This window comes from Metarhizium album (genome assembly GCF_000804445.1).
Source record: "Metarhizium album ARSEF 1941 chromosome Unknown scaffold_6, whole genome shotgun sequence".
Taxonomy (NCBI): domain Eukaryota; kingdom Fungi; phylum Ascomycota; class Sordariomycetes; order Hypocreales; family Clavicipitaceae; genus Metarhizium; species Metarhizium album.
In genome coordinates this window covers 950,092-976,243 of record NW_024467580.1, presented here as the reverse complement: position 1 = coordinate 976,243, position 26,152 = coordinate 950,092, and the positions used below count along the sequence as shown (strand labels likewise).

At 55.9% G+C, this 26,152-nt stretch overlaps 11 protein-coding genes across 11 annotated transcripts; 6 read left to right on the top strand and 5 right to left on the bottom strand.

Annotated features, from left to right (window-relative positions):
• Positions 1 to 396: 396 nt before the first annotated feature.
• MAM_03391 (DUF636 domain-containing protein) lies at positions 397 to 957 on the top strand (the record flags this gene model as incomplete). The annotated part of the gene is made up of 3 exons (XM_040822190.1): positions 397 to 498; positions 587 to 650; positions 707 to 957. 3 exons carry the CDS (start codon positions 397 to 399, stop codon positions 955 to 957), a joined length of 417 nt encoding a protein of 138 aa, XP_040679995.1.
• Positions 958 to 1,358: 401 nt separating this feature from the next.
• MAM_03390 (lysyl-tRNA synthetase) lies at positions 1,359 to 3,459 on the top strand (the record flags this gene model as incomplete). The annotated part of the gene is made up of 5 exons (XM_040822189.1): positions 1,359 to 1,598; positions 1,695 to 1,760; positions 1,840 to 2,214; positions 2,283 to 2,646; positions 2,735 to 3,459. 5 exons carry the CDS (start codon positions 1,359 to 1,361, stop codon positions 3,457 to 3,459), a joined length of 1,770 nt encoding a protein of 589 aa, XP_040679994.1.
• A 450-nt stretch (positions 3,460 to 3,909) lies between these two features.
• MAM_03389 (putative protein family, methyltransferase, Williams-Beuren syndrome) lies at positions 3,910 to 4,842 on the bottom strand (the record flags this gene model as incomplete). The annotated part of the gene is made up of 2 exons (XM_040822188.1): positions 3,910 to 4,747; positions 4,820 to 4,842. The coding sequence occupies 2 exons, from the start codon at positions 4,840 to 4,842 to the stop codon at positions 3,910 to 3,912; spliced, it is 861 nt and encodes a 286-aa protein (XP_040679993.1).
• Positions 4,843 to 5,492: 650 nt separating this feature from the next.
• Positions 5,493 to 6,191, top strand: MAM_03388 (DUF396 domain protein; the record flags this gene model as incomplete). The annotated part of the gene is made up of 2 exons (XM_040822187.1): positions 5,493 to 5,796; positions 5,863 to 6,191. 2 exons carry the CDS (start codon positions 5,493 to 5,495, stop codon positions 6,189 to 6,191), a joined length of 633 nt encoding a protein of 210 aa, XP_040679992.1.
• A 679-nt stretch (positions 6,192 to 6,870) lies between these two features.
• On the bottom strand, positions 6,871 to 7,254 carry MAM_03387 (uncharacterized protein; the record flags this gene model as incomplete). Its single annotated transcript, XM_040822186.1, has 1 exon — positions 6,871 to 7,254. One exon carries the CDS (start codon positions 7,252 to 7,254, stop codon positions 6,871 to 6,873), a length of 384 nt encoding a protein of 127 aa, XP_040679991.1.
• Positions 7,255 to 8,076: 822 nt separating this feature from the next.
• Positions 8,077 to 9,888, bottom strand: MAM_03386 (deubiquitination-protection protein dph1; the record flags this gene model as incomplete). Its single annotated transcript, XM_040822185.1, has 3 exons — positions 8,077 to 8,979; positions 9,046 to 9,753; positions 9,793 to 9,888. 3 exons carry the CDS (start codon positions 9,886 to 9,888, stop codon positions 8,077 to 8,079), a joined length of 1,707 nt encoding a protein of 568 aa, XP_040679990.1.
• Positions 9,889 to 10,753: 865 nt separating this feature from the next.
• MAM_03385 (Nitrogen permease regulator 2) lies at positions 10,754 to 12,201 on the top strand (the record flags this gene model as incomplete). The annotated part of the gene is made up of 3 exons (XM_040822184.1): positions 10,754 to 10,796; positions 10,899 to 11,351; positions 11,447 to 12,201. 3 exons carry the CDS (start codon positions 10,754 to 10,756, stop codon positions 12,199 to 12,201), a joined length of 1,251 nt encoding a protein of 416 aa, XP_040679989.1.
• Positions 12,202 to 12,328: 127 nt separating this feature from the next.
• Positions 12,329 to 14,266, bottom strand: MAM_03384 (Tyrosyl-tRNA synthetase; the record flags this gene model as incomplete). Its single annotated transcript, XM_040822183.1, has 2 exons — positions 12,329 to 13,958; positions 14,022 to 14,266. The coding sequence occupies 2 exons, from the start codon at positions 14,264 to 14,266 to the stop codon at positions 12,329 to 12,331; spliced, it is 1,875 nt and encodes a 624-aa protein (XP_040679988.1).
• Positions 14,267 to 14,733: 467 nt separating this feature from the next.
• On the top strand, positions 14,734 to 15,399 carry MAM_03383 (succinate dehydrogenase cytochrome b small subunit; the record flags this gene model as incomplete). Its single annotated transcript, XM_040822182.1, has 3 exons — positions 14,734 to 14,878; positions 14,935 to 14,952; positions 15,047 to 15,399. 3 exons carry the CDS (start codon positions 14,734 to 14,736, stop codon positions 15,397 to 15,399), a joined length of 516 nt encoding a protein of 171 aa, XP_040679987.1.
• A 679-nt stretch (positions 15,400 to 16,078) lies between these two features.
• Positions 16,079 to 18,724, bottom strand: MAM_03382 (uncharacterized protein; the record flags this gene model as incomplete). The annotated part of the gene is made up of 3 exons (XM_040822181.1): positions 16,079 to 17,899; positions 17,967 to 18,284; positions 18,350 to 18,724. 3 exons carry the CDS (start codon positions 18,722 to 18,724, stop codon positions 16,079 to 16,081), a joined length of 2,514 nt encoding a protein of 837 aa, XP_040679986.1.
• A 3,497-nt stretch (positions 18,725 to 22,221) lies between these two features.
• On the top strand, positions 22,222 to 24,230 carry MAM_03381 (Histone acetyltransferases subunit 3; the record flags this gene model as incomplete). Its single annotated transcript, XM_040822180.1, has 2 exons — positions 22,222 to 22,651; positions 22,753 to 24,230. 2 exons carry the CDS (start codon positions 22,222 to 22,224, stop codon positions 24,228 to 24,230), a joined length of 1,908 nt encoding a protein of 635 aa, XP_040679985.1.
• Positions 24,231 to 26,152: the final 1,922 nt, after the last annotated feature.

The window sequence follows — 26,152 nt, the reverse complement described above, 5'->3', positions numbered from 1 at the left end:
GCGAGGCGAGGCGGGTAAGCGGAGCGGGATGCTCAGGGTTCAGTCGAGCGCCGTATCTGCCGCCGCAGCGGAAAAACAATACAGACAGTGATAACAGATGGGAATTTCGGCCAACCGTCACCGGGCCGTGCTAAGGTTTCCACTAAAAGGGCACACAAGCGTGTCTGGCTGACAACCCCGCATTCACTTGGTTTGCACGCAGCGACACGTTCCATCGAGCGGCGACTCGCGAGTATAAATAGACGTGCTGCCGGTCCGCTGGTCCCGGGGCACACCTTTCTCTCTCGACAGGCGGCAGAGCGAATCGAATCGCGATAAATGTCGAGATCTGGGGCGTCCCGCTTTTGGACGAGACGACTTATCTGCAACAGGGCCCGTACCCTGCGGCAACTGAAAATGACGACGACAAAGGGCAGCTGTGCGTGTCGGGAGATCGAATTCCAGTTTGAGGGGGAGCCGGCGGTGACGGCGTTGTGCCACTGCACCGACTGCCAGAAGGTACGTAGTCCCGGGCGCGGTCTTGTTTGACGGCATGGGGTCTCGGGGAGGGCGTCGGCGTACAATGGAAAGATGCTGACGGTGGCAGTGGACTGGCGGTGCGTTCACGTCGAATGCTGTTGTGCCGCGGAGGTCGTTCCAGGTCACCAAGGGTACGTGGCGTGGGGTGCGAGCGACGACTTGCCATGTCGTGGCTGACGAGTTCTAGGCACGCCCAAGACTTGGGACGCAAGAGGCGACTCGGGCAAGGTCAACAAGCGCTTCTTCTGCGGGAACTGCGGATCGAGCCTCTACACCGAGCTCGAGGTGATGCCCGACATGGCGTGCGTCAAGGCGGGCTCGCTGGACGGCGGGGCCGCGAGCCTGGGCAATAGGATTGGGGTTGAGTTTTATACCAAGGATCGGGTTGGGTATCTGGGCAGCTGTGAGGGCGCGAAGCAGGAGCCGGCTTTTGGATGAGTCGAACTGTGGCGAGATGTCGGGTGGTTTTTGCATGGCAATGGCACGCGAGCGTTGATGAAGCTGGAAGCCACATCCAAGGTTCAGGGGCCCCCAGACAGACTGGACACAACAGTCCAATGGTGCAATGGACCAATGGCATTGCCCCTGACTGGCTGGCGGCGAAACCGGCCAATCGGGCCAGGTCGGCAGTTAGCCTGTGCACTCTGAACTTTTTTTGTATGGCGGGGTGCGTGGCATGACTGTGTTTTTCTGCCCCTCCGTTTGTCGCTCCCAAACGTGACTCGTCTTGCGAAGCGGCAAAAACCCGCGGAACAGCGACAACTTGCATCCGCAGCACACGTTGGCACCCATTGCACACGTCCCGTCCCGTCGATCCCCCTCGAATCGCCAATTGCGCCATGCCTGACAATTCGGCTGCCTCGGGCGAGCCCGCCGTCGCGGACGCCGCCGCCGCTGTCGCCAAGCTTCACCTCGACGGAGTCACGGGCGAGATGATCTCCAAGACCGAGCTCAAGAAGCGTCAGAAGCTGCGTGAAAAGGAGGCGGCCAAGAAGGAGAAGGCTGCTGCCAATCCCAAGCCCCAGGCGGTCGGCAACAAGAGCGCCGAGGCTGCTGAGAAGGAATTAACTCCCAACCAGGTGCGCGCGTATCCGTTCAAGCCCTCGCACCGCAGCCGCGGCGCCCACGAGACGAAACGTCCCGTCGACTGACATTGCATCCGTCACCCCTTCTAGTACTTTGAGATTAGGTCGCGAACAGTCAACGAGCTTCATGCTCAGGGCAAGGCTTACCCTCACAAGGTAGGTAACCCCCACGACTGCGTCTGCCACACAGCAGCCAGCCCACAACCAGCGAGGACCTTGGGTCTGATTGATGCAGTACCACGTCGATTATGATATCCGCAAGTTCGAAGATGACTTCAAGCACCTCAAGAATGGCGAGACCGACAAGTCCAGGATGATCCAGCTGGCTGGAAGAATCTACGTCCGCCGCTCGGCTGGTTCCAAGCTTTACTTCTACGACATCCGCTCCGACGGCACCAGACTTCAGGTCCTCGCCCAGGCCGACAACCTCGACGACAAGGCCCCCAGCTTCGACGATCAGCACGTGAACCTCCGACGAGGTGACATTATCGGCATTCGTGGCTTTCCTACCCGAACAAACCCCAAGACCAAGCAGGGCGCGGGTGATTATTCCGGCGAACTATCAATTGCTGCCGTGGAGGTTACTCTTCTGTCTCCTTGCTTGCATCAGGTATGATTTCTCCCTTCCCATGTCGACCTGCCGCCACGACCTTGGACCTGCTCGCTCACACGACCTAGATTCCCGACGATCATTATGGTTTCAAGAACCCCGAGACTCGTTTCCGCCAGCGATACCTGGATCTCATGATGAACGAAAAGTCAAGACAAATCTTCATCACCCGTGCCAAGGTCGACTCATACATCCGCCGCTGGTTCGACGAACGCGACTTCGTCTCCGTGCAGACCCCCATGCTCAACCCTATTGCTGGGGGTGCTACCGCCAGGCCTTTCATCACCCATCACAATGACCTGAACATGGACATGTTCCTGCGTGTTGCCCCCGAGCTGTACCTCAAGATGCTTGTCGTCGGTGGTCTTAACCGTGTTTACGAGATGGGACGACAGTTTAGAAACGAGAGCATGGATCTCACCCACAACCCTGGTTCGTTCTTTATTCCTTGTTCTCCTTGCAGCTGGTGTAAGTTGATTGGCTCCAAACACCACACGGACTAATCATTTCTGTTGTGTAGAATTCACCACGCTTGAATTTTACATGGCGTACGCTGACGTGTACGACCTAATGACCATGACGGAGGAGCTGGTTAGCGGTCTGGTCAAGCACATTCACGGCTCGTACAAGACCGTCTACCACACCATCAAGGGCGAGGAGCTCAACATCAACTGGGAGGGTCCCTGGCGAAGAATTGAAATGATTCCCGCGCTCGAGGAGGCCGTGGGCGAGAAGTTCCCTCCCGCCGACGCTCTTCACACCCAAGAGGCCAACCAATTCTTCAAGAAGGTCCTGGCCAAGACCGGCGTCGAGTGCAGCCCGCCTCTGACCAACGCCCGTATGCTCGACGCCCTCGTCGGCGAGTATCTCGAGTCCCAGGCCGTCAACCCCACCTTCATCATCGGCCACCCCAAGATGATGTCCCCCCTTGCCAAGGACTCCCGCACCACGCCTGGTCTCTGCGAGCGGTTCGAGGTCTTTGTCTCCACCAAGGAGATTGTCAACGCCTACACCGAGCTGAACGTTGCTGCCGAACAGCGACTCCGGTTTGAGGAGCAGGCCCGTCAGAAGTCTCAGGGCGACGACGAGGCTCAGATGGCCGATGAAACCTTCTGCCAGGCTCTCGAGCACGCTCTGCCGCCCACTGGCGGCTGGGGTATGGGCATCGACCGCATGATGATGTTCTTGACCGACAACTACAGCATCCGTGAGGTTCTCGCCTTCCCCACCATGAAGCCCGAATAGCACGGCTCGAGAGGGGAAACGGAGGTAATAATTCAGTAAAGATGAGGTAGCCTAGATTAAGCAGAGACATGAAACTTTAGATGGACTGCTGCGGTTCACGAATCGAGCGAAGCTGTAGCCATGGTCTTGACAGTTTATGGCGCTCTGGTCGGGGAGCCAGTGACACCGATGACAACCACCCGAGCCGAGTTGGGAAACAGACGAAACCGAAAATTAAAGAGCAGAGCGTGAGAAAATAAATGTTTCAACATAAAAGGGTATCTACTGTTTATGTCTTATGTACAGTGACTAGACGTCATGACCATGTGATGATTGCTCGTGTCGTCCCCAGAAACGCCATGCCCAATGCCCGCAGTACCAAATGCCAAACGACCCATCCACCCGCTGGGATTCCATTTCCCGCCTCTCGCGTACGCAAGTCGTTTGCCAAACCCCAGACTTGACAAAGGTCTAAAAAGCAGGACGGCGCTTTCGTCCCGTGTACTTGGAGGAAGCCTTGACGACCTTGCCCTTCCTTTCGAGCTGCTCCTTTTTCCTGACGATCCAGGCCTTGGTGCCCTTTTTCAAGGGCGCGGCGGTCCTTCTGGCCCTGAGCTTGGTCCGCGCGTCCACGATGTCGACGTCGTCCAGGCCGGCCACGACGCCGGTGATGTCGCCGGGTGCGCCTCCTGCGGCGGCGGCGGCGGCGGCGCTGCCCACCGTGAGGACGAGGTACAGCTTGACGTTCTTGGTGCCGGGGTCGTCCTCGAGGATGCCGGCGCCGAAGCCGGCCTTGACGGCGGCCTGGGTGATCATGTTCCTCTGGAGGTCGTTCTTGGGGTAGAACTGGCAGACGGCGCGGCCGCCCCTCCTGAGGGAGGCGTAGAGGCCGTTGAAGAAGCGCGCCAGCCTGCCGGCGGGGGAGACGTCGCTGCTCTCGGCGCTGCAGAGCCACTGGATGGCCGAGATGCTGACGGCGGCGTCGAATGTGCCCGCGCGGAACGGCACGCCCTGGCCTATGTCGGCGAGCAGCAGGTCGCCCTGGACGTCGCGCTGCAGGGCGATGTCCAGCATGGAGGGCGAGACGTCCATGCCGATCCAGGCGTGGGGGCCGCCGTCTCGGGGGTCCGTGGCGGACAGGATCTCGCCCGAGAGACCGCTGCCGCAGCCGACGTCGAGGATGAGCGAGGGCGACTTGAGGTCCAGGAGCTGGAGGGCCCGGCGGGTCATGGAGGCCTGGATGTTTTGGATCCGCGAGCTGGTGGTGTATTTGCGGGCTTCGACGTCATCGTAGTGCACGTCGGCTGCGCTGGGGGAACGCCATGTTAGTCTTTGACAATCTCCAAGGAGGCGGAGGCGGAGCCCCGGGGGGGTTGCATACAGGGTGTCCTCGGGGCGGGACATGACGGGCGGGAGTTTGGCGTTTGGCTATGCTTTGTGAGCGTGGTCGTGATGAGAGCGAAGCGCCAGATTTGTGTGCGGAAGACGATATTATTTAGTGTTTTGGTGGACTACGGCGCTATCGATAAAGCGCGGTGGTGGCAGTGCGGGGCACGACTCGAGACTGGCACTAGCCACGTTTGGCTTGCGTGGCTGCACATGAGGTTGAATAGCACCACTCTAGGCATGACCGGAGATGACGGGAGATGACGGCGTCTCATGCTGGGACATTTCTTTGTTTGGTTATTTTTCCCCGTCGACAATTTAAGCCCGCATGATTCCCACTTCTTTCCCCCGCCGTGGGATTTTTGCGACGCTCGGAAGCGGAAGCACGCTCAAGGAAGCACTCGCTGGGTATTGTTCACGCTGAATGCAGTGTCCCCGCTCCGGAAAGCTGGAAACAGAAGGCGCGGGTGGCCCCTGAACGTGTCCTGGCTCCTGCCCAAGGAACACGGAATCCTGGTCCTGGCTCATCGGATGCCACCGTCGATGCATCCGTCCATCGCCAAAGCATTTGCTCCTCTCGCACCTTGACCGCCGTGGCGATAATACATTTTATCCTCCCGCCTCTCTCGTCCCCTGGCCTTCATCGTCTTCCAGAACCACAAGCAACCATGTGGATTCTTCCATTGATCGGCTACGCAGGCGCCATTGGAGGCTTCTGCTTTCTGACGCTCGCCATCGCATCCGGCCTCTACTACCTGTCCGAGCTCGTGGAAGAGCACACCGTCATGGCCAAGCGCCTGCTCACTCGTCTCATCTACACCATCATCGGCGTCCAGCTCGCCCTGTGGCTGGTGGACGGATTCCCCTTTGGCGCGACTGTGCTCGGGGTTTTCGTTCACGTCGTCTACCTGGGCAACATGCGAAGGTTCCCGTTTGTGAAGCTGTCTGACCCTTTGTTCCTGCTGTCATGCGGTATGTGGAAACCCCTGCGATGCGTCTGCCCCTACCCTTTGCGAAGCTAATGACCCGGTTGATAAGTCTTGGTCCTCGTCCATCATTACGTCTGGTTCCGATACTTCTCCAACGCCCAGACGCGCGCGTACCAGCGATCCTCATACTACGACCAGGCCGACCTGCCAAGCTTCTCCATGATCGCCTCCTACTTTGGCCTCTGTGTGTGGCTGGTCCCGTTTGCGCTCTTCGTCAGCTTGTCTGCCAGCGACAACGTACTGCCTACCATGGGCACCGAGCCATTGCGCGGCGCCGACGGCAAGCCCAAGCCGCAGGGCATGGTGAAGGCGCTGGTTGATTATGTTCGGGGCGCCATCGGCGCCATTGCTGGCTCCAATAATTTGGGACGACCGTGAGGTTGAGCCTCGCGCCGCAAGGAACAAGAGACGAGTCGACGTGTGCCATGGACAAAGTTGGGTCTTGTGTTGCTCGCCTGTGCGGGATGCAGCTTTTCTTCTCATGACTGGCCTCGACAAGCTGTACACAACCGTGGCCGTGGACTGCAGTGGACGAGGAGGCCCCGTGTATGCTTCTTGACCGTTGCACTGGCTTCACGTCGGCGATGTGGCTGGCCCATGCAAGGAACCGCAGCCGGCCGTTGTTCCGGCCATTCTCCATGGACGGGCACAGGATCGAAGTCACATCGCAGCACCACGTATACGTGCTGCTTGCTCTTCTTTCCGCTGGGCACCAAGCCGGTAATGAGGCGGGCAATATGTACATGCGCCTTGGCATGACCCTCGTCAGGGACCAACATGGGGCAATTTTTCTCGGCCACAAGGTACCAGGCAGCTTAGAATTTCCCCAGGCACAAGGACAAGCCGTCGCAACCACACGTCCAAGAAGTCATGTCAAACCACCTAATGTGTAATGAGCAAACCAGGGTAGCCAAAAGACGAAAATAGAACAAATCAAAAAACATGACCGTACATTGTCAACACCCCAGGTGTGCACGCGCACCGTCCTCGCGGCGCCGTCAACAGCACCGCTCTGCAAGCACCTACACGCCCCCGCAGTCAGTCAAGACTCAAGACCTCACTCCTTTCCTTGCTCGCCCTTCTTCTTCTCCGTCCCTTTGCCGTTCCAGAATCTCTCATCCACCTTTCTCTCGGGCCGCTCCCCCTCGCCGCCATGCGTCCTCTCAAACTCCCGGTTATGCTCGTCCACCTCCCTCCTCTGCGCCTCGCTCAGCGCCTCCTCCTGCCCCGGCGCCCCGGGCACGCTGAAACTAAACACCTTTGGTTTCCGCGGCGCCCCCGCCGCCGTCGACCCGAGCGCCTCTCCGCCCGCGACGCGGCCCTTGGCCCCGACGCCGCCGCCGCCCGTCATCCTTCGCTCGCGCGAGGCGAGCCCCCGGGCCGCCTGGGCGCACTGTCGTCGGGGTATCAGTCCTCGCATGGCCCTGGCCACGCTTGCCATCGTTCGCGGCTGGTGGCGCGTCCCTCGCGGAAAAATTTCGTAGCGCTTGTATGTCAAGCCAGCGCCTGCTAGGTATGTAGCCCGGTGATGAGCACTGAAGTGGGCACTGGGATGAGTCCTGTGCCTCGGCTGGGAGTTTGGTTGCCGGCGCCTGGTGCGAGAGAGGCGACAAGCGAGGATGCTGCTTGGACTTTGTCGCCCGTCTCGAGAGCCTGATTAAATGTCTTTGTAGAAGAAAGAAAAGAGTATTTCTGGAATGCCCAGCCGCCCCGTGCCGGGTTCGTGACGACATCTGCGCCCGATGATGTCACTCGGCATCATCGCGGTGCCGTGTGCAAGGTTGGAGCCACCGGGGGCAGAGCGAGCAGGGTATTCTGGTAATGGGATGTGCACATTCAACCAGGGCCAGTGGCAGTAGAGCACCACGAGTATCAGACATCCCCCGTATTTGATTTGTTGATGCCAAGCCGTAGCGTCTGCTTGCATGCTTGCATGTCATTCGAGTCGGTTGATTCATGCCACTGGGCCGGAGTGACAACTACTACGCTGGTCGCTGGCCTAGCCATTACTGTCATGCAGCCTGTACATCTCCTTTGCTTTTCCCGTTGCATTATTGTGATAGTATTGTCATGCTGAGGTACTTCCTATCAATCCTGAGATACACCATCTGATCCTCGAAGTGGAAAAATAATCTTATACACTGATACCGCTTCGTCTCTCCAATGCACGCAATGTCGTCGTCATCACCATGCATTTGTCCCTGTACCACACTCCGTGATTAGAAAATAAAACCCTGCATTCTGAATTCCTTCACCGTGCCTATCAGTCCGTAGCGCTCAGCAAGTGCTCGACGGCGCCCTGCACACTGCCTCCGCTCCTCCGCAGAGCCGCAACATTTCGGTCAAAGTCGCAGAAGCCCATATCGTTCAGCTGGCGCAGCTGATCGGCATATCGCTCCTCCGGGGGTCGATTATCAGGAGGTGAGGCTGGACTGCCTGCGCCTGCGCCTCCAAACATCTGCATCATTTGTTGGATCACGTCGGCGTTCGCACCCCAAAGGTTGTCCGGATTGGCCGCTGGGGAGAACAAAGCAGCAAAGGGGTTGGCAGCGCTTTGGGTCTGATTGTTCAGAGAAGCACCAGCTGCCGCTCCAGTGTCTGGGGGAGCACCCTGGCCCTCTCGGGACTCTGAGCTTGGCGTGGTCCCTTGGGTGGCTCCGGCGGTAGGAGGGCTGGTCGTTGGGGCTTGGGCAGCCGGGCTGGGGCTCATGGCATTTAGGCTTTGGAGCATTTGGGCAAAGTTCAAAGCGCTGTTGCCGCCGGTGCCACCGGCGCCACCAGCACCGCCCATCGTTCCGGGCATCATGAAAGTTTGCAGTATGGGATTTGGCATCGGGCTCCTCGCCTGTCCAGCAGATCGATTGCCGCCGGCAGCAGCATCTGGCGTGGTATCAGTGGCGCCGGGGGCAGGGAAGGCTGAGTACCCCCCGCGCATACTTCGTTGCATACGCATGGCTTGGTTCATCATCTGCGGGCTGCTCATCATCTGTCGCATAAACGGGGAGGTGATTATTTCTCTCGCATTGGGCATGTTTCGGAGCATCGGGTTCGACTCGATGAGCATGTTGACAAAGTCGGGATTGTTCAAGGCCTCGTTCATGGACTGCTGAACGTTGGGGTCTGACATCATGCGTTGGATACGCTCCTCGTCCATAGGAGGACCCATCTAGAAATATCAGTTAGCGCATGATTGGTGGCAGAGGACTCGTTGCCTTGGATAGGGAGTGCGTACACCGCCATCCGGGCCGAACATGTCCATGCCTGGAAAGTTGATCTGATGGCCAGCATAACGGGCGCCGGTCAGGTTGGCGAGGGGGTCGTTGGGGCTGGTTCCAGCGGAAATATTGTCTGGAACGGCTCTCGGGGTAGGACCAGATGTCGAGGTCTGCTGGGTCGGATTGCTGGCTGCGCTCTTGACCATGTGGATGGTGTTGTTCTGCTTGATGCTGTAGGATCCAAGGGTATCATCGTTCTTCATGACGCGACCAGAGTAGATGAGGCGTTGCCTCTGGACAGGGATGTCTTCGAACTCGCCACCAGCGAGTTTGGTCTTGAGCTCCAGCACGGTAGCTGACTCGGCCATGGTGATGGTGTGATTTCTGTCAGAAGACGTCTTCACCTTGAAGGTGACTTGCTTATCGCCACTTGTCTCGACATTGTCGGCCATGACGACTGCTTGTTTCTCGAGGCGGTCGGAAGCGTCGAGTGATCTTGATTTGGTCTGCGGCTGTGTGGGCGATGGGGAAGCGTTGCCCGACCAGCTGAGGTTTGGCGTTGGACGCTTGACGCCTGGCGGGGAGGCAAACGGTTGCGACTGGGACTGGAGAAGCCGGCCAAGAAGGGTAAGCGATGGTCTTTGCTCTCCAGACGGTCCGGACGCTGGGTTCGAGTATAGATACAGGGTGAGGCGGACAAATGGCTTCAACCGACCGAGGTGGTGCTAGGGGAATGTGAGTTGATAGAGGACAGAAGAACAAACCAGTCCAGGATCTGAGGGCTGCGGGCTGCGGCCGTGGGCTTTGCGGTTCAGGATGAGGAAATAATGGGCAACAGCGATTATCTGGTGTGGGCCCATGACCAAAGGCTTCAGATTGGGCCCTGCCACCTGGTACGTAGTCGTGGAGCACTCCGTAGTAATCCGCAGTCCGCAGTCGGTAGTCCGCACGGAGCACTGTGGGCCACGCGCCTGTCTTCCAAGGACCACAAGACCAGTTGGCGGCGTTCGGACTGGAAATGTTCGACCAAGGCCCACGGCCTTCGACAGCTCAACGTGACGTGGGTCTGGAGGTGTCGGCGGAACAATGTGGCCGGGTCCGAATCTGGGCTAAGAAAAGGACAAAGCCAACGAGGAGAAATGCCGTCACACTGTACCGAGTATGTTGCCCAGCATTGACAGACTAGACTGCGGCGAGTTGGAAGGTGCGGCGGATATCTGCGCACCGAGTACCTTCCCTGCTACGTAGCACTTGCCTCGAAGGTTGAAAATGATGTGTGTGCTGGCCAAGTACGGTACTACTAAAAATCTGGAAGTACCTCGCACCTGCCTTCTCGCTCGCCACGCACACCAACCTGATGTGCAGAGAACCGAGTAGAGGTACTCCGTAAGTACTGCAAACTTCAAAGTACGTACTCGGTATGCTGGCAATGACCAACCAACTGCCATGCACAATAGAGCTGCGCCGGAGCCCCACACGCATTCATTGCTAGAATCAGTGTCTCGCAACACCACACCTGCAATCACCACAACACAAACCCGCTATATCAAACCGCTCTTTTTCCAGCGTCCAATCTACTGGCCACCCCAAGTATGAATTTTTACATGCCTTGTTCCCCTGCAGCGTGAGTCCATCTCGTTGTCCCCCCCCCTCCACCTCCTCCCCTTGATCACATCATCATCTCGACTCTCATCTCATGCCATCGCAGCCACCACCACCACCACCATGATTCAAGGCATTTTTTATGCAAGATTCTTTCCCCAGGAAGGTAAGCCTCTACACCGTATATCCCTAAATACCAAAAAAAAAAAAATTTTTTTTAAATAAAATTAAAATCTTTTCCGCAACCAACTCACTCTCCCATCCGTAGGTCCCAAAATTGTAGCCCAATCTCCTCCAGGATGCATCACCCCCTCTGAGACGAGCCTCATCACACGCCAACCCCTCATCGACTTCGACGTCCTCCACGAGTACATCATCCCTCGACAGGCCTTTTGCAACCGCTACGTGACCATCAACTCCCCGGATGGCAAGTACACCGTGCTCGGCTATCCCGTTGTCATCGCCCACGCCAAGTACCTCCGCAACGAGTTCATTTTCAACTTTGGCATCCTCATCGACGCCGACGTCGACCAGACGCCTTATGAGGGCGTTGTGAGATACCTCGCCGCCACTTTCTCTGAGATGGAGAAGCAGAATGAGTATCTCAGCCTGGGCGAGGGAGATGGGCTCAAAGATCTTGAGACAAGAAGACCTATTGAGAGTTTGTTGGAGATTGTCAAGGAGGACTTGAACAATTACGGCGAATGCATGATCCCGGTCGGTAAGCATAGCCCGCCATCCCCAACTCCTCCTCATCACATGTCTCGCGTTTTCTTTTTCTGTTTCTTTTCTTTGCTTACAAACAGAGTCGTACAGACGAAGCAAACACCATCAACTTGAAGCTCTTCCCTCATCACCACACGCCGACCACCGTCAAGGGCTGGCACGTCCCCGTCGCCAAAGTCAAGTTCTCAGAAATCGTCGACCCAACATGGGACCTCACTCTCCAAAAAGTGGTTGCCAAAATCGACGGCGTCACGGATGTGCGTCGCATCGCACACGCCGCTTCCGTCTCATTGGATCTCGCCAAATCAGCTCTCCGCCACCTCCTCTACTACGACACCATTCTTCTCATCGACATATTCTTCTTCAGCTCCTGCTACGCCCCGCGGCCCGGCATCCACGATTTCGTCCGCAATGAAGACGGAATTGTGGACGAGTGCGCAGGCTACGTCTCCCACGGGCGCGGCAGGGTCAGCAACTACCACCTTATCAAACTCATGTCCACCTTTGCGCCTAGTAAGAGCGTAAAGGAGTGGATCATGAGTAGCCAAGAAGCTGGCTTTGATGTGTTAAACTACGTTGATGTCCGGCGGTTCGTGCAGTTTGGTATTATAAAGGGGTGCTTGTACCGGGTGCACAAGTATGTCCTTTCAAAGCAGTATCTCGCTGCGCTGGCGTCGGGCGAGAGTCGACCTGTACCTGGAGGGGATCCGTTGCAAAAGTATACCGACGGCAGCCATCATTTTGACCAAATCATTACTGAGCAGAATCTGACGAATGATGAGATCGTGGATAAGTTGAAGACATTACCTGTTCCAAAGGGCGATCTTACGGTGCTGTATAGATGAGATTGGAACCCCGTGTTCCTTTCAGGGACATGCTACAGGCTAATTGTACAAAATGTTATGAAAGTCTTACAGGCGGAGTCCTGCATCCACGATACGCACGCCCGCCCCGCCGCTTGCCCAAGTTCATCTACCACTGGGACTTGTTCTGGCGCCCTCGGCTATGGATGTATTTCCTCCGCCGTATCTCCTCCTTGCTTGGCAGCTCAATGTCAGGATTGTTGGCTACCCTGAGCGCCTGCTGCTCACGCACCTTCTCCCGAAGCAATTTCTTCATCTTGCTCGGCTTCAACTTTTGTCCAGCCGTCTCAACCTCTTTCTCCAACTGTTCTGCCATGCGGCGCACCATGCCGGTGTACGGCTGTCCGGGGTATATCTTTCCGCTGGCTTCCCAATCTTCGTCGGAGACTAGTTCGACGATGCGCACGTTGTGCTTCCCTTTGCGGAGGATCAAAATCTTGTCATCGATGAGGTATTTGGCCGTTTCTTCGGGGAACCACATCTTTATCGGTGTCCAAGACAAGTTTCCTGGCACGAGGCCTCGAGTCTGGCCTGGCTGGGCAGCCACATAGGCGCCTTGCTGAGTAACGAGGCGCTGACCCTCGCTGTTGCTAGAAGCCAGTCCGGTTGCGAAAAGAAGCTTGGCCGGGGAAAGCTTCATTATGGACTGGGGGAGCTGAATGTCGCTTCGGGGTGCGTTGTTGGCCGTGACGATGCCGCTGTCCTGGGAGGGCTCGTTGATGACGTGTGGGAGCTCTCCGCCGAACCTAAACTTGTGCTGCTGGGCTTCCTGCAGGGCCCTTTGAGAACCATAAACCAGGGAAAGAACCTCAAAAGCGAGAGCATGCTGGGCGACCCTCTTGGACGGGTCGGCCCAGTGCTGCGTCATGATTTCCTGTATGTTCGTCATGGGCATAAACGTAAACAGCTTCAACAACCTCTCCACCTCGTCATCTGGCCGGCGCATGAAATATCCGTAGAGCTCAAAAGGCGGCGTCTTGAACTCGTCCAACCACACAGCGTTGCCCGCGCTCTTGCCAAGCTTGGCGCCGGCCGAGTCGAGAAGAAGAGGCACGGTGAAGCCCAGGGGTTCGTGCTGCCACTCCGTGGGCATCTTGGCATGTGGCGCCTCTTCGCTGTCGCGAATGATCTTCAGAGCATCGATACCCGCCACGATATTTCCGTACTGGTCCGAGCCGCCGATCTGCAACTGAATCCCCAGCTTGTTGTACATGTGCCAAAAGTCCCAGCCCTGCATTAGCGGATACAGGAACTCTCCGAGGGACATGCCATCGCCCTCGGTCAACTTGCGCTTCACTGTGTCGCGGGAGAGCATAGGGCCGATTCGGGTGTTTCGCGCAAGCCGCTTCGTGAAGTCGTAGACTGACAGGCCCTGGAGCCACATGTTGTTGTTCAACAGGTGGCGCTTTGCAGCCCAGTCTTTTCTGTAGCCGTACTTGTCTCGTAGCGTCACGGCGTTTGTCCACAGTCTCGTGAGCTGGTAGTGTATTTTGGTGACGTTTTTCGAAATCTCCGAGTTGGTCAGGTTCTCGCGACTTTGTAACCGGCCGGTGGGATCGCCAATTCGAGCCGTGGCACCGCCGAGGAGCGTTACGGCCGGGTATCCGTGGAACCAGAGCCAGAAGAGAGGCATGAATGGGAGGAGATGCCCGAGGTGTAGTGAGTCGGCGGTCGGGTCGACACCGACGTAGGCGCCTATTCTTTTGACGCGCATGATCTCTTTGATTTTGTCCGGGACGCTGTTGCGTTCGCAGTTAGCAAGGCGAACAAAACGACAATGCTCACTGGACAAGGCGTCATACCCAGCCACATCCTTGATGTATCCTCTCTCGTCAAGGACGTCCCAAACATGAGGCAGCTCCCCTTTTTGAATCTGCCGCGCTCTTTCCTCCCACCGCTGCTCGCCCTCGGAAACCTTGTTCAGGAACGAAGTCGAGACGCCCCTAGTCTGCTGCGGCGCGCATGCTGACCACGACAACGACATCAGGCCTCGTGATGCACCACCAGACCTGGTCAAACATCTTGAAGCTTGAAGTCGCGGCACCATTGCGAAGTCCAGAATGCCGACCAGTCTAGCCAGAACGAGTGGCAGCGCCCAAGAGACCCCCCGGGAGCGCGTCAAGAAAACAGTCAACGTGCTGTTGCAATGTAAAATTCCAATACCGAAAGGACAACCACTGCGCTCGTCACTTTTTTTTTTTTTGGTCCATTCCCGTCAGACAAGCGCCCCGAAAGCTAAAATCCACATGCCGGCCCAATCAGCTCCGTCCAGCGGAGGCACGTTATTGCGCCGCCGACAATTCGGCTGTATGAAGCCGGTCGGGATTCGCCCAGCCAATCAGCAGCCTGGTATTTCGACTCCCTCGGCAAACCAACCCAAACCTCCATCCAAGCCCCGGCTTCTTTCTAGCTCCCCGTTCGAATACCATCAGCCTGCGCCTTTCGAAACTCCGCCATTCCGCGTCAAACCTACCATCACCACTCGCGGTCTGCCCGGCTCGAACAATCACGACCATGGCCTCGATCGTGCGCCCCTCGCTGCTGCGGCACTCCGCGCTGGCGGCTCGCCCAAGAATCGCCGTCAGAAGCGCCATGCCCATGAGAGCAGCGGCTTTCCACATCTCGAGCAACAGATCTGCCATCCTGCCGCCCGGACCCCGTGCGTACCGCTCCCTCTCTCGCCTCTCCATTGACCCATCACTGACATATGTACAGAGCATATTGGGGGCGGAGGTACGGTGTCCCCCCCCCCTTCGCGCGCGCAGACCCCCGACCTCGCGTCACGCCGTGATTCCAATCGCAAGCGCCAGCTAACGGCGTCTCATAGTCAACGACCCTGCTCCCATTCCTCCGCCCTCTGCCGCCCATGGCTCCTACCACTGGACGTTTGAGCGCCTCCTCGCCGCCGGCCTGGTGCCTCTCACCATTGCCCCCTTTGCCTCGGGCTCGCTCAACCCCACCATGGACGCGATTCTCTGCTCTGCCGTCCTCATCCACTCCCACATTGGCTTCCAGTCCGTGGTCATCGACTACATCCCCAAGAGGCGATACCCCGGTCTGCGCAAGCTGTTCTGGTGGGGGCTGAATGCCGCCACCGTCGTCGTCGGTGTCGGTCTGTACGAGTTCGAGACGAACGACGTCGGTGTCACCGAGGCTATCAAGCGGGTGTGGAAAGCATAATTCGGGGATAATTTATGGTCCGGAGAGGCACCAGGGTAGGAAGTGTAAAGAGACAGGGCAAGAAGGAGCGTTGGGCCCTTTTTCCATCTTGGAATGTGCGCCTGGGACGGGACGTGGGAGTCTCCGCGCGTGTATGCATAGATGATGTTGAAACGGAAACTTGTTCTCCTTTTCGAGAAGTAGCTGGATTGTGCGCGTGTCGCTCGCACCTCCGTGGCACCGTCATGACTCTGATCACCCGGGAGGTGCTACTGGGCTACTGACCTCTCACAGAGTTGCGCCCTGAGAACAAGAGGAAGAAAATCACCCCAAGAGCTCTCCGGTGCCAGATTTGACCTTGTACTTCGCAGACAGTAACGTTGGAAAGGGTGACCACAAGTTCAACCGTGCGCACAGTCATGTCCAAGATAGAATGTTGTGTGCATTTAAAGGTGGCCATTATTCATATTCAACTAACGCTAGCTTACTGTCTTTATTTCCAATTGTCTCTCGCTAGCTCTCAACTTCATTTCGCACCGTATGAGCTGCGTTTTCTCTATCGTCGTTGCCGAATTGTGCGGCTATTTGCCTCGTGCTCAGCTGGCTGCTAGGATGGTTTTTTTCTTCTTTCTAGGGTACAGTGTTGGACAATACCCGGGTCTCTTCGAATACTTGGGACTTGCAGGTGTTGTATCTACAATCAAATAGTCAAACTGGGCATTTCCTGACCGCCGATGCGGTCCATTTCGGGAGTTGGTGGTGGCAGGTTCTCAACCTTGGTGCAAATCCAGCAGCTGGCATACATATTGACACGGTCGATACAGGCACCGTCAACTCTCCCACCATGACGCTTGGCCATGAAGCCATGGGCTTCAAAGACCTGGATGTACCAAGGGGTCAAAGCAGAAGTACGCAGCATGACACGGCCACCCATCTTGAGGGCGCGGTTCAGCTTCGTGATTTGAGCAGCGGCGGCAGCGGAGCCAGGGTCGAACCAGTCCATGCTGTCCATGACAACGGCGACTGTAAGGGTTCCAGGACTGATACGGGCAATGACTTCCTCAAGCTCGTCAGTATGGATGCGAAGACTGTCCAGCGCGCCGGGCTTGGAAAGCTTGGCGTGAACTTGAGGAGCGAGGTAGTGCGGATGGCAGTCGCGAGAAAAATGGCCAGCGAGGCAAACGTAGTAGTACGGGTTGTCCTTGGCGAGGTGTGTCTCCTCCGCGACCGGATCGAGAGTATTCACCATGTAGTGCCAAATAGCGTGAGACCGGGTCTTCTTTGCGGCAGGCTTGTCACCCTTGACAAGGTCGGACTCGGCGTGGTCCTTCTCAATCATGGCGAGCTGATTCTTAGGTACGCCGAGGGCGGTCCAGAGGAAGCTTTCTTGGGCAACTACAAGATTGCACACAAGCTTGGATAGCAAAGCAGGTCGAATCTTCTGGTGCCAAATTTCACGCTGTTCATTCAGTGTCTTTGCCTGGAGGAGCTTCTTCACAGTGCTCCGGAGACCAAAGAGACGGGAGACCCAGCGCATGGCCCGGATTCCATGGCGAGAACCACCCGTATCATACAGGCCGTAACCGCTCTGATCCTGGAAGACATGGGTATTGTTGAGCCAGAACTGGAATGCTCGAGCAGACAAGTGAGGAGACAACTTGTTGACAAGAATGTCACGAAACCCAGGATGCTTGCCCTCGCCGAAAATCATCCAGAAGTCGTCATAGGAGAGAGCAGTGTACGAAGCAGCCTTCAGTTCCAGAAGATGATTCTGGGTCGGGTTCAGATCAACAGCGTGGACACGAGCCGGACTCTGGGCAAGATACGACAGAATGTTGTCACCAGCAGAGCTGATTGCCAAAACTTTGTCTTCCGGACCGAGCTTCAGAATGCGTTCGTCGACACGAGCATCTTCCCACGTGAAGGCATAAATGTACTCGTCCTTGAACTGAGTGTGCTTCTGCAACTGATCGTCGTAGTAGATACGCCAGTGGTGGTTCTGGTAAAAGAATGACGGAAGAGGCAGATTGGCGGACAAATTCTGGACGGCGGTGATGAAGGCCTTGGAGCGGATTTCTGGGGCAGACCTCTCAATCGCTCGCGTCAGAGCATCGCCCTGGTTGACAGGGTAAAGATAGGGAGATTCCGTCGCCAGCGCGTCAATCCGCTCAATAATTTCATGAGGCAGACTCGAAGGTGAGAATGGTTTCTTCTGACAGCCGACCCAAACGTAGTATGGAATGTAACCCAGGGTTTTGTTGCGTCCGTTGATGTTGAGGACGGTGCCGAACTTGTATTCGAGGTAGTCACGGCGGCTTGGCTCCAGACCGACACGATCAAAGTCAAACCAGGCACGCCAGAACAGTCTAGAGACAGCGTTGACGTGGCGGCCAAGGATACCACCAGTATAGTTGCGGAAAGCAAAGTCAGCCCTGTTCTGAACGTAGAAATCAACGACGCCGAAAATGCCATGAGGAGAAATTAAAGACGTGATGGAGTCGATGACGGAGTAGTAATCGGGCTGGATGAGCGTGTTAAGACATGACACTAGACGGGATTGTGTCTCTTTAATGGGGACAAGAACTCACAATCATGGACAAACTGTACGACATGGTAACGAGATCGGCGCCGCCGTGTTCGGGACGTTGCTGCCTGAAGTAGCTGATAACAGGAGAACAAAGGGGATTCTGAGCTGGGCTCATGCCAGTCTCGTAGTGTTCAAGGCGAAATTTGCGAGCGTCCTCGCAAACGACGGTGACATTCTTCCATCCTAGTCTGTCAAATCTCTTCCGAGCGACCTCGCACAAGGACGGAGAAAGGTCGACGAGGTAGACACTGGTGAAGAAGTCGGGAACATTGACAAAATGTCCCATGGCCTCAATGTTCCATCCAGTGCCGCCGCCAATCTGAGCCAAATTTTTTGATTAGTGTCACTGAGTAAGAAGCAGATTTCGGGGAGCATAGCACCTACATCAACCCATATCCGCTTGTTCCGATTCTTACCTGCGGCGGTAGCTTGTTCAGCCTTTGACTTGAGCTGGGCAACAACCAAGCCCAGCATGTCCTCGCGCCCTCGAAGGAGAACCTTGCGAGTGGAGTCATAAGCACCGGCCTGCTTCTTGTAGAAGCTCTCCAGGGCGTCCTGCTGGTTGGTCGTGGAATCGCCCTGGTGAGGTTTTATGAAGGAGGAGTAGAAGAAGAGAAAAAAAGAGTGTACGAGACCCGGGGCCCCGTCGTCATCGGTCTTGGATCGAGACGAAAGACGGGACAATGCAACGCCCCCGAGGACGGCAATTGCTAGTCCAGCATAAATGGGTTGAACATGAAGATCAATGCCAAAAGGCATAAGGTTACCACCCTGCGATGATTGTTGCCTCAGTTTGCGGGCTTGTCACGTAAAAACAAACACATGGAAGGGGAGAAGGTTGTCAATTGAGAGGGCAGAGCTGCAGGAAGACTTAAACTCACATGAGAAGCCATGGTATTCTCTCATTGTTCAAAGGACAATGAGGTTCCAAGTCAATTGAAAGTAGCTCAGAGGTTGTTGAACGTTGAGAACCGCAGAGACAGTGGTTCAGATCAAAGACGTTCTCAAATGTGACTCGAGATACAAGTGACGAGAAGGAAATGGCGGACTAGGGGGGCTGGGGACGAAGTGATATATAGTCACTTGGCTTGGTGAAATGGAATAGGGGGCAGATGATCCTGGGACCCTGACCTGACCTCTAGCAGGACAGACACCAACTGATATTGAGGATACAAATCGATGAGGGGACTAGGGACTTCCAACCCACAGACGGACAGGACAAGGCAAGTCAAGGGACATCGAGGGTCGCACAGGGAAGCATCAAGATGTAAGGTGTGGATTAGGGTGACTCGCCAGTGGCTTCACGCTCAGTTCGCCGTGCACAGGAGCGTACAATGGCGTCTTTTGAGACGAGCGGCCTCTCAAACGTCAATCATGAGCTGGAGCGAGGAGGACTGGGACTCGTGAACTAATGAACGTACTTGGGTAAATAAACAAGCCTCGTGGCAGTGTCCAAACTCCGAACCGCCATGGAAGCGACGACAAGCCGGTCACAGCCCATGAGCAGTCGTATGTATGGCCTCGACTTCCCCCATCGTTCGTCCCCAGTGTTGGTTCCTCTTCCGTGCCGGATGCTTGTACAATGCGATTTCATGCCGTCAAGTGCTACCCGGTCACAGTCACGTCTGGTCCGCCTCTCCAGCGGCCAGCAGCCGGTCCCCACCAAATAACCTGAGCCACCTTTAAATCTCGGGGTCATCGTGGGTCGAAATGGGTCAAGGCATCCATCCCATGCCCATGGCTCGGGGCTTCGACGGCGCCCCAGCACACGCCAGGCACCCCGTGGGCCAATGGCCGGGGCACATGGTCGTGCAACGTGCATCCCAACGACGATCAGGCTGGCCGAGCTCGAGCTCGAGACGAGCTCGACATCTGGATAGAAGATCGATTCTTGCGCATTCGGGCGGGCCAATTGGCTTCGGAAGCAGAGGTTCGTGCTGTGGTCGATCGGAGACGGGAAAACTGAAAAATGCAAACAGGAAACAGGTCGGCCTCGCCTGAGCTGACTCGACTGAGCATCCTGTCCCGTTTCTCCAGCGTCTCGTTTCTTGTCTTCGGACAGTATCCGCTTTCAGGCGGTTCTCACCAGTCGGTTTCCATCCAATTTCTGTTGGGAAACCGACGCATAGGCGGTTGATAAACAGGAACAATTGGATTTCAGGACATGGACGGACATTGGACCCCAGGGCAGGTCTCACCGTCTCAGGAACACGGCGAGGTGATTGGCGAAAGCTGGGTGCGCTTTGCCGGCACCAGGCTGGAGTCCACCACTGCCCCGGCTGCGACAGCATGTCTGAGGGCCAATGGGATTGTGCCTGAGGATGCACGTGGTCCGCGGAGCAATCAACACACCCTCGAGTCTGTGACCTGCGACTGTTACTCCGTACTGTTGAGGAGGATTCGACAATGACGCATAAATGGTACTCGCCGTGCAAAAGGGTCGACACGCCTCGGCTTCTGGCGACATGACCGACTAAATCAGCACAGCACACGTCTCCAAGGACTGGCCATGCCGAGTACATGCGCGAATGCACTTTGCTTTGCTCAGATTATCGCCGTCGCAAGTAGCTTCGCTACAACCCATCCACGCCGCCCATGACTTGCTGGTCCCGCGACTGACCAGAAGCTCATTTTTGATGATTCATCACGGAACTAACAAGAAATTCCCCAGCTTACATTACTGACTTGTTTCGACATCACGGTGAGGAGCCCATGTTGGAAACTTCCCTTATACAGCAGCAATATCGCCAAGTCGTCGATGCTGGTGCCCCCCTCGACTACAAATACTTGTCCGTGGTTGTTCATGGAAAAGAGTCGACTTGTCTATAATGTGTCTCACGAAAAAAATGGGCGTGGTCCTCGCCACGCTTTTTTGTGTGGTAGACCTGGTCACCTTATATGCTACGTGACATAATGCCTCCAGCACCCTCTCCCCGTCTTCGTCCTTTAATCCAATGACGACTAACTAGATCAGAGTGGTTTTCGTTGAACCTGAAATGGGCATGGAGAATAACACTGTTGACGATTCACTAGCTTCAGAAGGAGGGACCATTACCGTTTGCTACATAAGTAGGTATTCGAAAATTGATGCGCCATGCTTCGCACCACAAATTTTCCAGTGGTTCTACGCCATGGCTCCCCAGCTGCCTCAAAGTCCTGGGAGTCGGCGCAGTCCGCGCCGTGCCGTGCTCCGTACCGGTGCTGCAGGGGCTGTCATTATGATGCAATGACTCAAGAGATGAATGGTGTCACTGTTTCACTTCAGCGTCGCATTCACTGGTACTACTACTACTAGTACTTGATCCTCGAGTTCTGCTACTTGCCATGCCTCTAGACCAGTCGAGTTGCCATCTACTGAAGAGTGGATGGCATTTCATATATTCCTCGTGGTAGTACGGATCCCACCAGCGCATCCAATGGAGAAATCTGACTCGTCGTCATCTGGCAAAATTACAGGTAGCTGACATCGACGTCGACTCCACTAGAGACAAAATGAAGTACGTAGTGTTGCAGATGAAGCAACGCCAAACTGTACCGAACGCTCAGATTAGTCGTGGTGATGCCAAATGCAGTATGTGTCACAATCGGCACGAAACGTCGTATTATTAGCAACGCCATGGAACACTTTACCCATTTTGTACCATTGTGTATGTCTCAAAGCTCCTGGACACGGCGGAGTACTTTGACAGCGAGGATTTGCGCCGGACTTCCAGACTCAAGGTTCAATTTACCTGGCTCGACTTTCAAGCTGCGGCGACGTATTCCGAGCCTATGCTGGCTAGTGACGGCGTGGGAGAGACTGCACAGCACCTCCGTCTCTAATCGAGATACCAGGGACTCGGGAGAAGTTGGCTGCCATGTGCAATTTGCACCTTCGCGTACGCGCTCCGCCAGTGACACAACTTAGGAGTGAGTCTCGGGGTGCTGAGGACGGATGCAAAGAGACGTATGTTGCGCGCCATGTTAAAGATATCTCGAGGACAAAGATATTTCAAGTTTTCCAGTACCGACGAGCCAAAGTTCCTGGAGAATGCGGAAAAGGTTTTCTTCCGGCTCCGCACCTCATCAGATCGGCCGCCTGTAAGCCCCCTCTGCCACTTGCGCCAATCACAATGCCAGCTGTGTGGCGTGCAGGCGCGACGGTGGCCTTGATGACATTCGTGTGACAAGCCCAGTCCGTCTCCAAACCACCTCGTACCTTGTGTCATCAAATGCGTTCATGAAAAGGCTATCTTCATCTTTGATTAGTTTCCAGCATGGCTCCCGGCTCGAGTCAGGCCGGTTCGGGCAAGAAGAACACGGCCGCGGTGCCAAAGCAGAGTCGCAATTCCACTCCCGCCCCGGCGCCTCCAGCCAGTTTGCCTCCTCAAGAATTCTACGACCCAGACTACCTTAACACGAGGGTGATTCTATTTCGGAATCTTAGTTATGATGATCTAGTTGACCAAAGCGCCGTCAATGCGACGGTACCCGACTCCAAGAGCGTCGACGTGATGCTAGAGAAACTGAAAAACCTAGTAAACATAATGGAAAAGCGATCTACTTTCTACGACCGGGGCATGCGACATCTCGCGGATGAACGAAAGAAAAGACCTGACAACAACGACATGCGCATTGATGGCGAGCAAGAATGCAGGCGGTCCAAACACAAGAGAAAGAAGGGCTCCGACTCTCTAGCACCAGACGGTATGCACTTACCAATCGTCAAAACCGCCTTCCAATTTAATAGAGCAAGCACCGCTGCCTCCTTTGTCGTCACTACATATGCTAACAGACATGAGCCACAGACCAATCATCACCTCTCAAGGACGCCAAGCGTAAACACTCTCGAGGAGGCTCGGCGAGCTCGTCTCTGTCGCCGCCTGCTGCCGGCTCGCCGTCTGCGATGGACGTCGACAAGAAAGCGAAGGAGGAGGACAAGGACGATGAGGACGATGAGGAATCGAGCTCTGAAGACGACGGTGCACCACCGAAACGGCAACTTCCTGCGGCACAAACCTTTGGCGAAGACCCGTCCACATTTCCTGACCCGACCGTCTACGAAATTCGGCCCGTCCACGAGGGCATGTCTGACGAGGAAAGGAGGGAGATATACTCGGTGGCGGTTTATCCCAAAAATGACCTCGCGAATCTCATTGCCGGTGATCCGCCTGACAATGACTTTAGTAGTGCCAAACCCAGCAGTCAGATCAACTTTTCCACATTCTCAACATACATCGATCCATACTTTAGACCCTTTTCGGAAGAAGACTTGGCGTTTCTTCGGGAACGGGGTGATCGCGTCACGCCATTCGTCATGCCCAAACGGGGCAAGAGACACTACACGGAAGTTTGGGCGGAAGAGGACGGAGCCCTGTCCATGGACTCGCCACAACAGGGACGCGATAAGCTTCCTCCCAATCAGCCCAGAGGTAGCATAGACAACATGAGTGACAGCATCGGCGAGACGGATTCCTTGTCGATAGGACCTCTGGCCTCACGACTGTTGCAACTGCTACGACCCGAGGGTCGTTCCCAGGGGCCTGACGATAAGCCAATGATGAATGGTGTGACTAATGGCGATGTTGCCATGAACGGTGAAGCCAACGGAGAGGACCAGGCTGGTGAAGACAAAACGAACCCGTTCCCGCCAGCGGCATATATGACAGAGTCGTCCACAGAAGCTTGGAAGAAGGCGACACATCCTAAACTCGAGTATGCGCAGGTTGACGAGCGGCTCAAGCAGGAGTTGAGGCACATTGGCTTCCTCCCCCAAGAGGTGTTTGAGAGCGAATACGACGGGCATTACGACGATGAGGTTGCCGGCAGACTACGACTGTTACAATCGCGGCTGAAGGAGCAAATGCTCATCAACGGGGCTCGCAAGGCACGGTTAACAGAATTGGTTCGTGAGCGGATGGCTCATCAGGAGTACCAGACTATTCTCGAGGATCTCGACTCTCAAGTGCAAGCGGCGTATCTGAAGCGGACGCGCACGATGGGCAAGAGCAAGAAGACGAAACGTCCCGGCGGAGCAGGCGGCGGCAGCCATTTTGTGGGGGGCGCTGCAGGCACGGCTCGACCAGGCATCGGAGACCAGACCAAAACGCTGATGGAACGAAGAAAGCGCTGGATCGACACAATAGGGTCAGTGTTTGATGATGAGAACCTAGGCAAAGTGCCGAGGCAGCAGGACCCGGACAGCTCCATCTTCAAACCTGAAATTATGGGAGATCTCATCAAGAAGGAAAAGGAACAATGGGATGAGGAGGTCGAAGAGGAATAAAGGGCTTTCAGGGCGAATTCTCGGCAAGAAAAGAAGAGGGATGGTTTGTGGCAATGCAGATCAGGATGGTTGAGAGACGACGGGATGAGTATCAAATCGACTACCACATGTGCTAACGACATTTTGGAATGGCCGCGCGGACGGCGCCACATCAGACGGGTTTCATGGGTTTCTTTTTATTTTATTTTTTCCTTTCCTTGTGCTTTCGGTTGCAATGGAGGCGTTAGGGGTATCGGCCGGTTGGCACAGGGTCCAAGGCCGCCAGCCAGGCCGCTGGGAGAGTTGGAGAAACAACGGGCGTGGCTATGCAGAGAGATCAAGAGAGCACCTGACTGGTCGTCGTCGACGGCTGCATCAAAAAGCGGTGTATGTGCGTGCACACGTGAGCCGGCCGTGCCGTGTGAGGAGGTCCGGGGGGGGGGGGGAGAGGCGAAATCAGCCCCTTTTCACGTGGCTTCGAAAGGATGGAGCACAGAGATGATGCGAATTGCCTCAAGAGGGAAGCAAGCAACTTGTCAAGTGCCGAACGGGTGCCAAGGAGCGTGCGCGACCCAGGACGGCATGTATGTTGGGAAGTACGGAGCGGCCACAGAGCAGGGTGTAATGTGATGTAATGTAATGTCATGTACGGAGTAATATGAATCTGATGGATAGTCGGACCCAGACGCAGGGCTCAGAGTGCAGCATGCGGCCGGGGACATGTGGCGTGCAGGATGCAGAATGCATAAGGAGCACAATACTGCCTCCGCCGCACGAGGCAAGTGACGATTGCCCTGACTGACGTGACTGGCTGGCCAGCGTCGCCATGCTCTCGACCCGTCATGGCACGCCGATAAGGAGCGACCCCACCTGCGCCCCACGATCCCCAGAGTCTTGGCACGCAGGTTTCCGCTGGATGTGAGTGGCCAATTCCGTCTGTTCCGATACCTTGGGAAAGGGCAAAGCCCGCTGTCTTTTTAAAAAAAAAAAAAACAATAATAATGATGATGATAATGATAATGATAATGATAATGACGGAATCGATAAATGTAGAGAAGCGCACAAGATTTACCCGGACAGTGGCTCCTGAGGGAATTTACAGGCGGGCGCAGCTACGGTACGCTACGCTACAGAGGCGAGGGTTTCCAAGAGAAATCCAAGGGGAAAAAAGGCAACGGACCGCAGCGTGATGCATGTGGCTGCCTGTTTCACGACAAGATGCCAGCAGTCTGTTTCTTGCAATTTCCTTGGACGGCAACGGGCAACGGGCAGTGGTACTTTTCCCGGCCTCTCTCTTCTCTTCTGCCTTCTGGTCTCTGTGCCGAGTACGCAAGGCCAGCGTCCAAAGTACGTAAAAGGGCGAGACAAGTCGGTGTCTCGGCCCTGGCGTCGGCGACCGCGGCAAATTTGGTTGGCGCCGGCGGCCGCCACAGCAGATTTGATTCACGCCTGCGGATGGTGCGGAGAATTCCGCTTGTAACGTGTCTGGCGTGGCCGATAAGGCGCGACGTCCTGATCCTGGGCAGTGAGTGTGAGTGGCTTCTCTTATCTCTGTTTTTTTTTTTTTTTTTTTTTTTTGGGAGCCCGCTTCAGACGAGTCGGGACCAACTCGTCTGGTCGGTAGCAATGGATCTGAAACTGACGGCATTGGCGGTCAGTGGAACAAGGCGTGCGCGAGTCGAGGGCCTCGGCCAGAAGACCGACACGAGTGAGAAATTGGAAGCTCCCTTTTGTGGCGGTTCATCTGGCGTCATCTTTGTTTTTCAATCTGAACTTTTTGGTTTTCCTCCTCTTCTCGTCTTCTCTCTACATCTTGTTCTTGATCTGTTCAAGTCTTTTGCGTCAAATGCCTGGCCCTCGCGGTGAGGCAAGACGGCTCATTCTTGGACTCGGCTCTCTTCGTTGGTCATCACCATCCCGCCATCCCCCCCCCCCCCACCGGC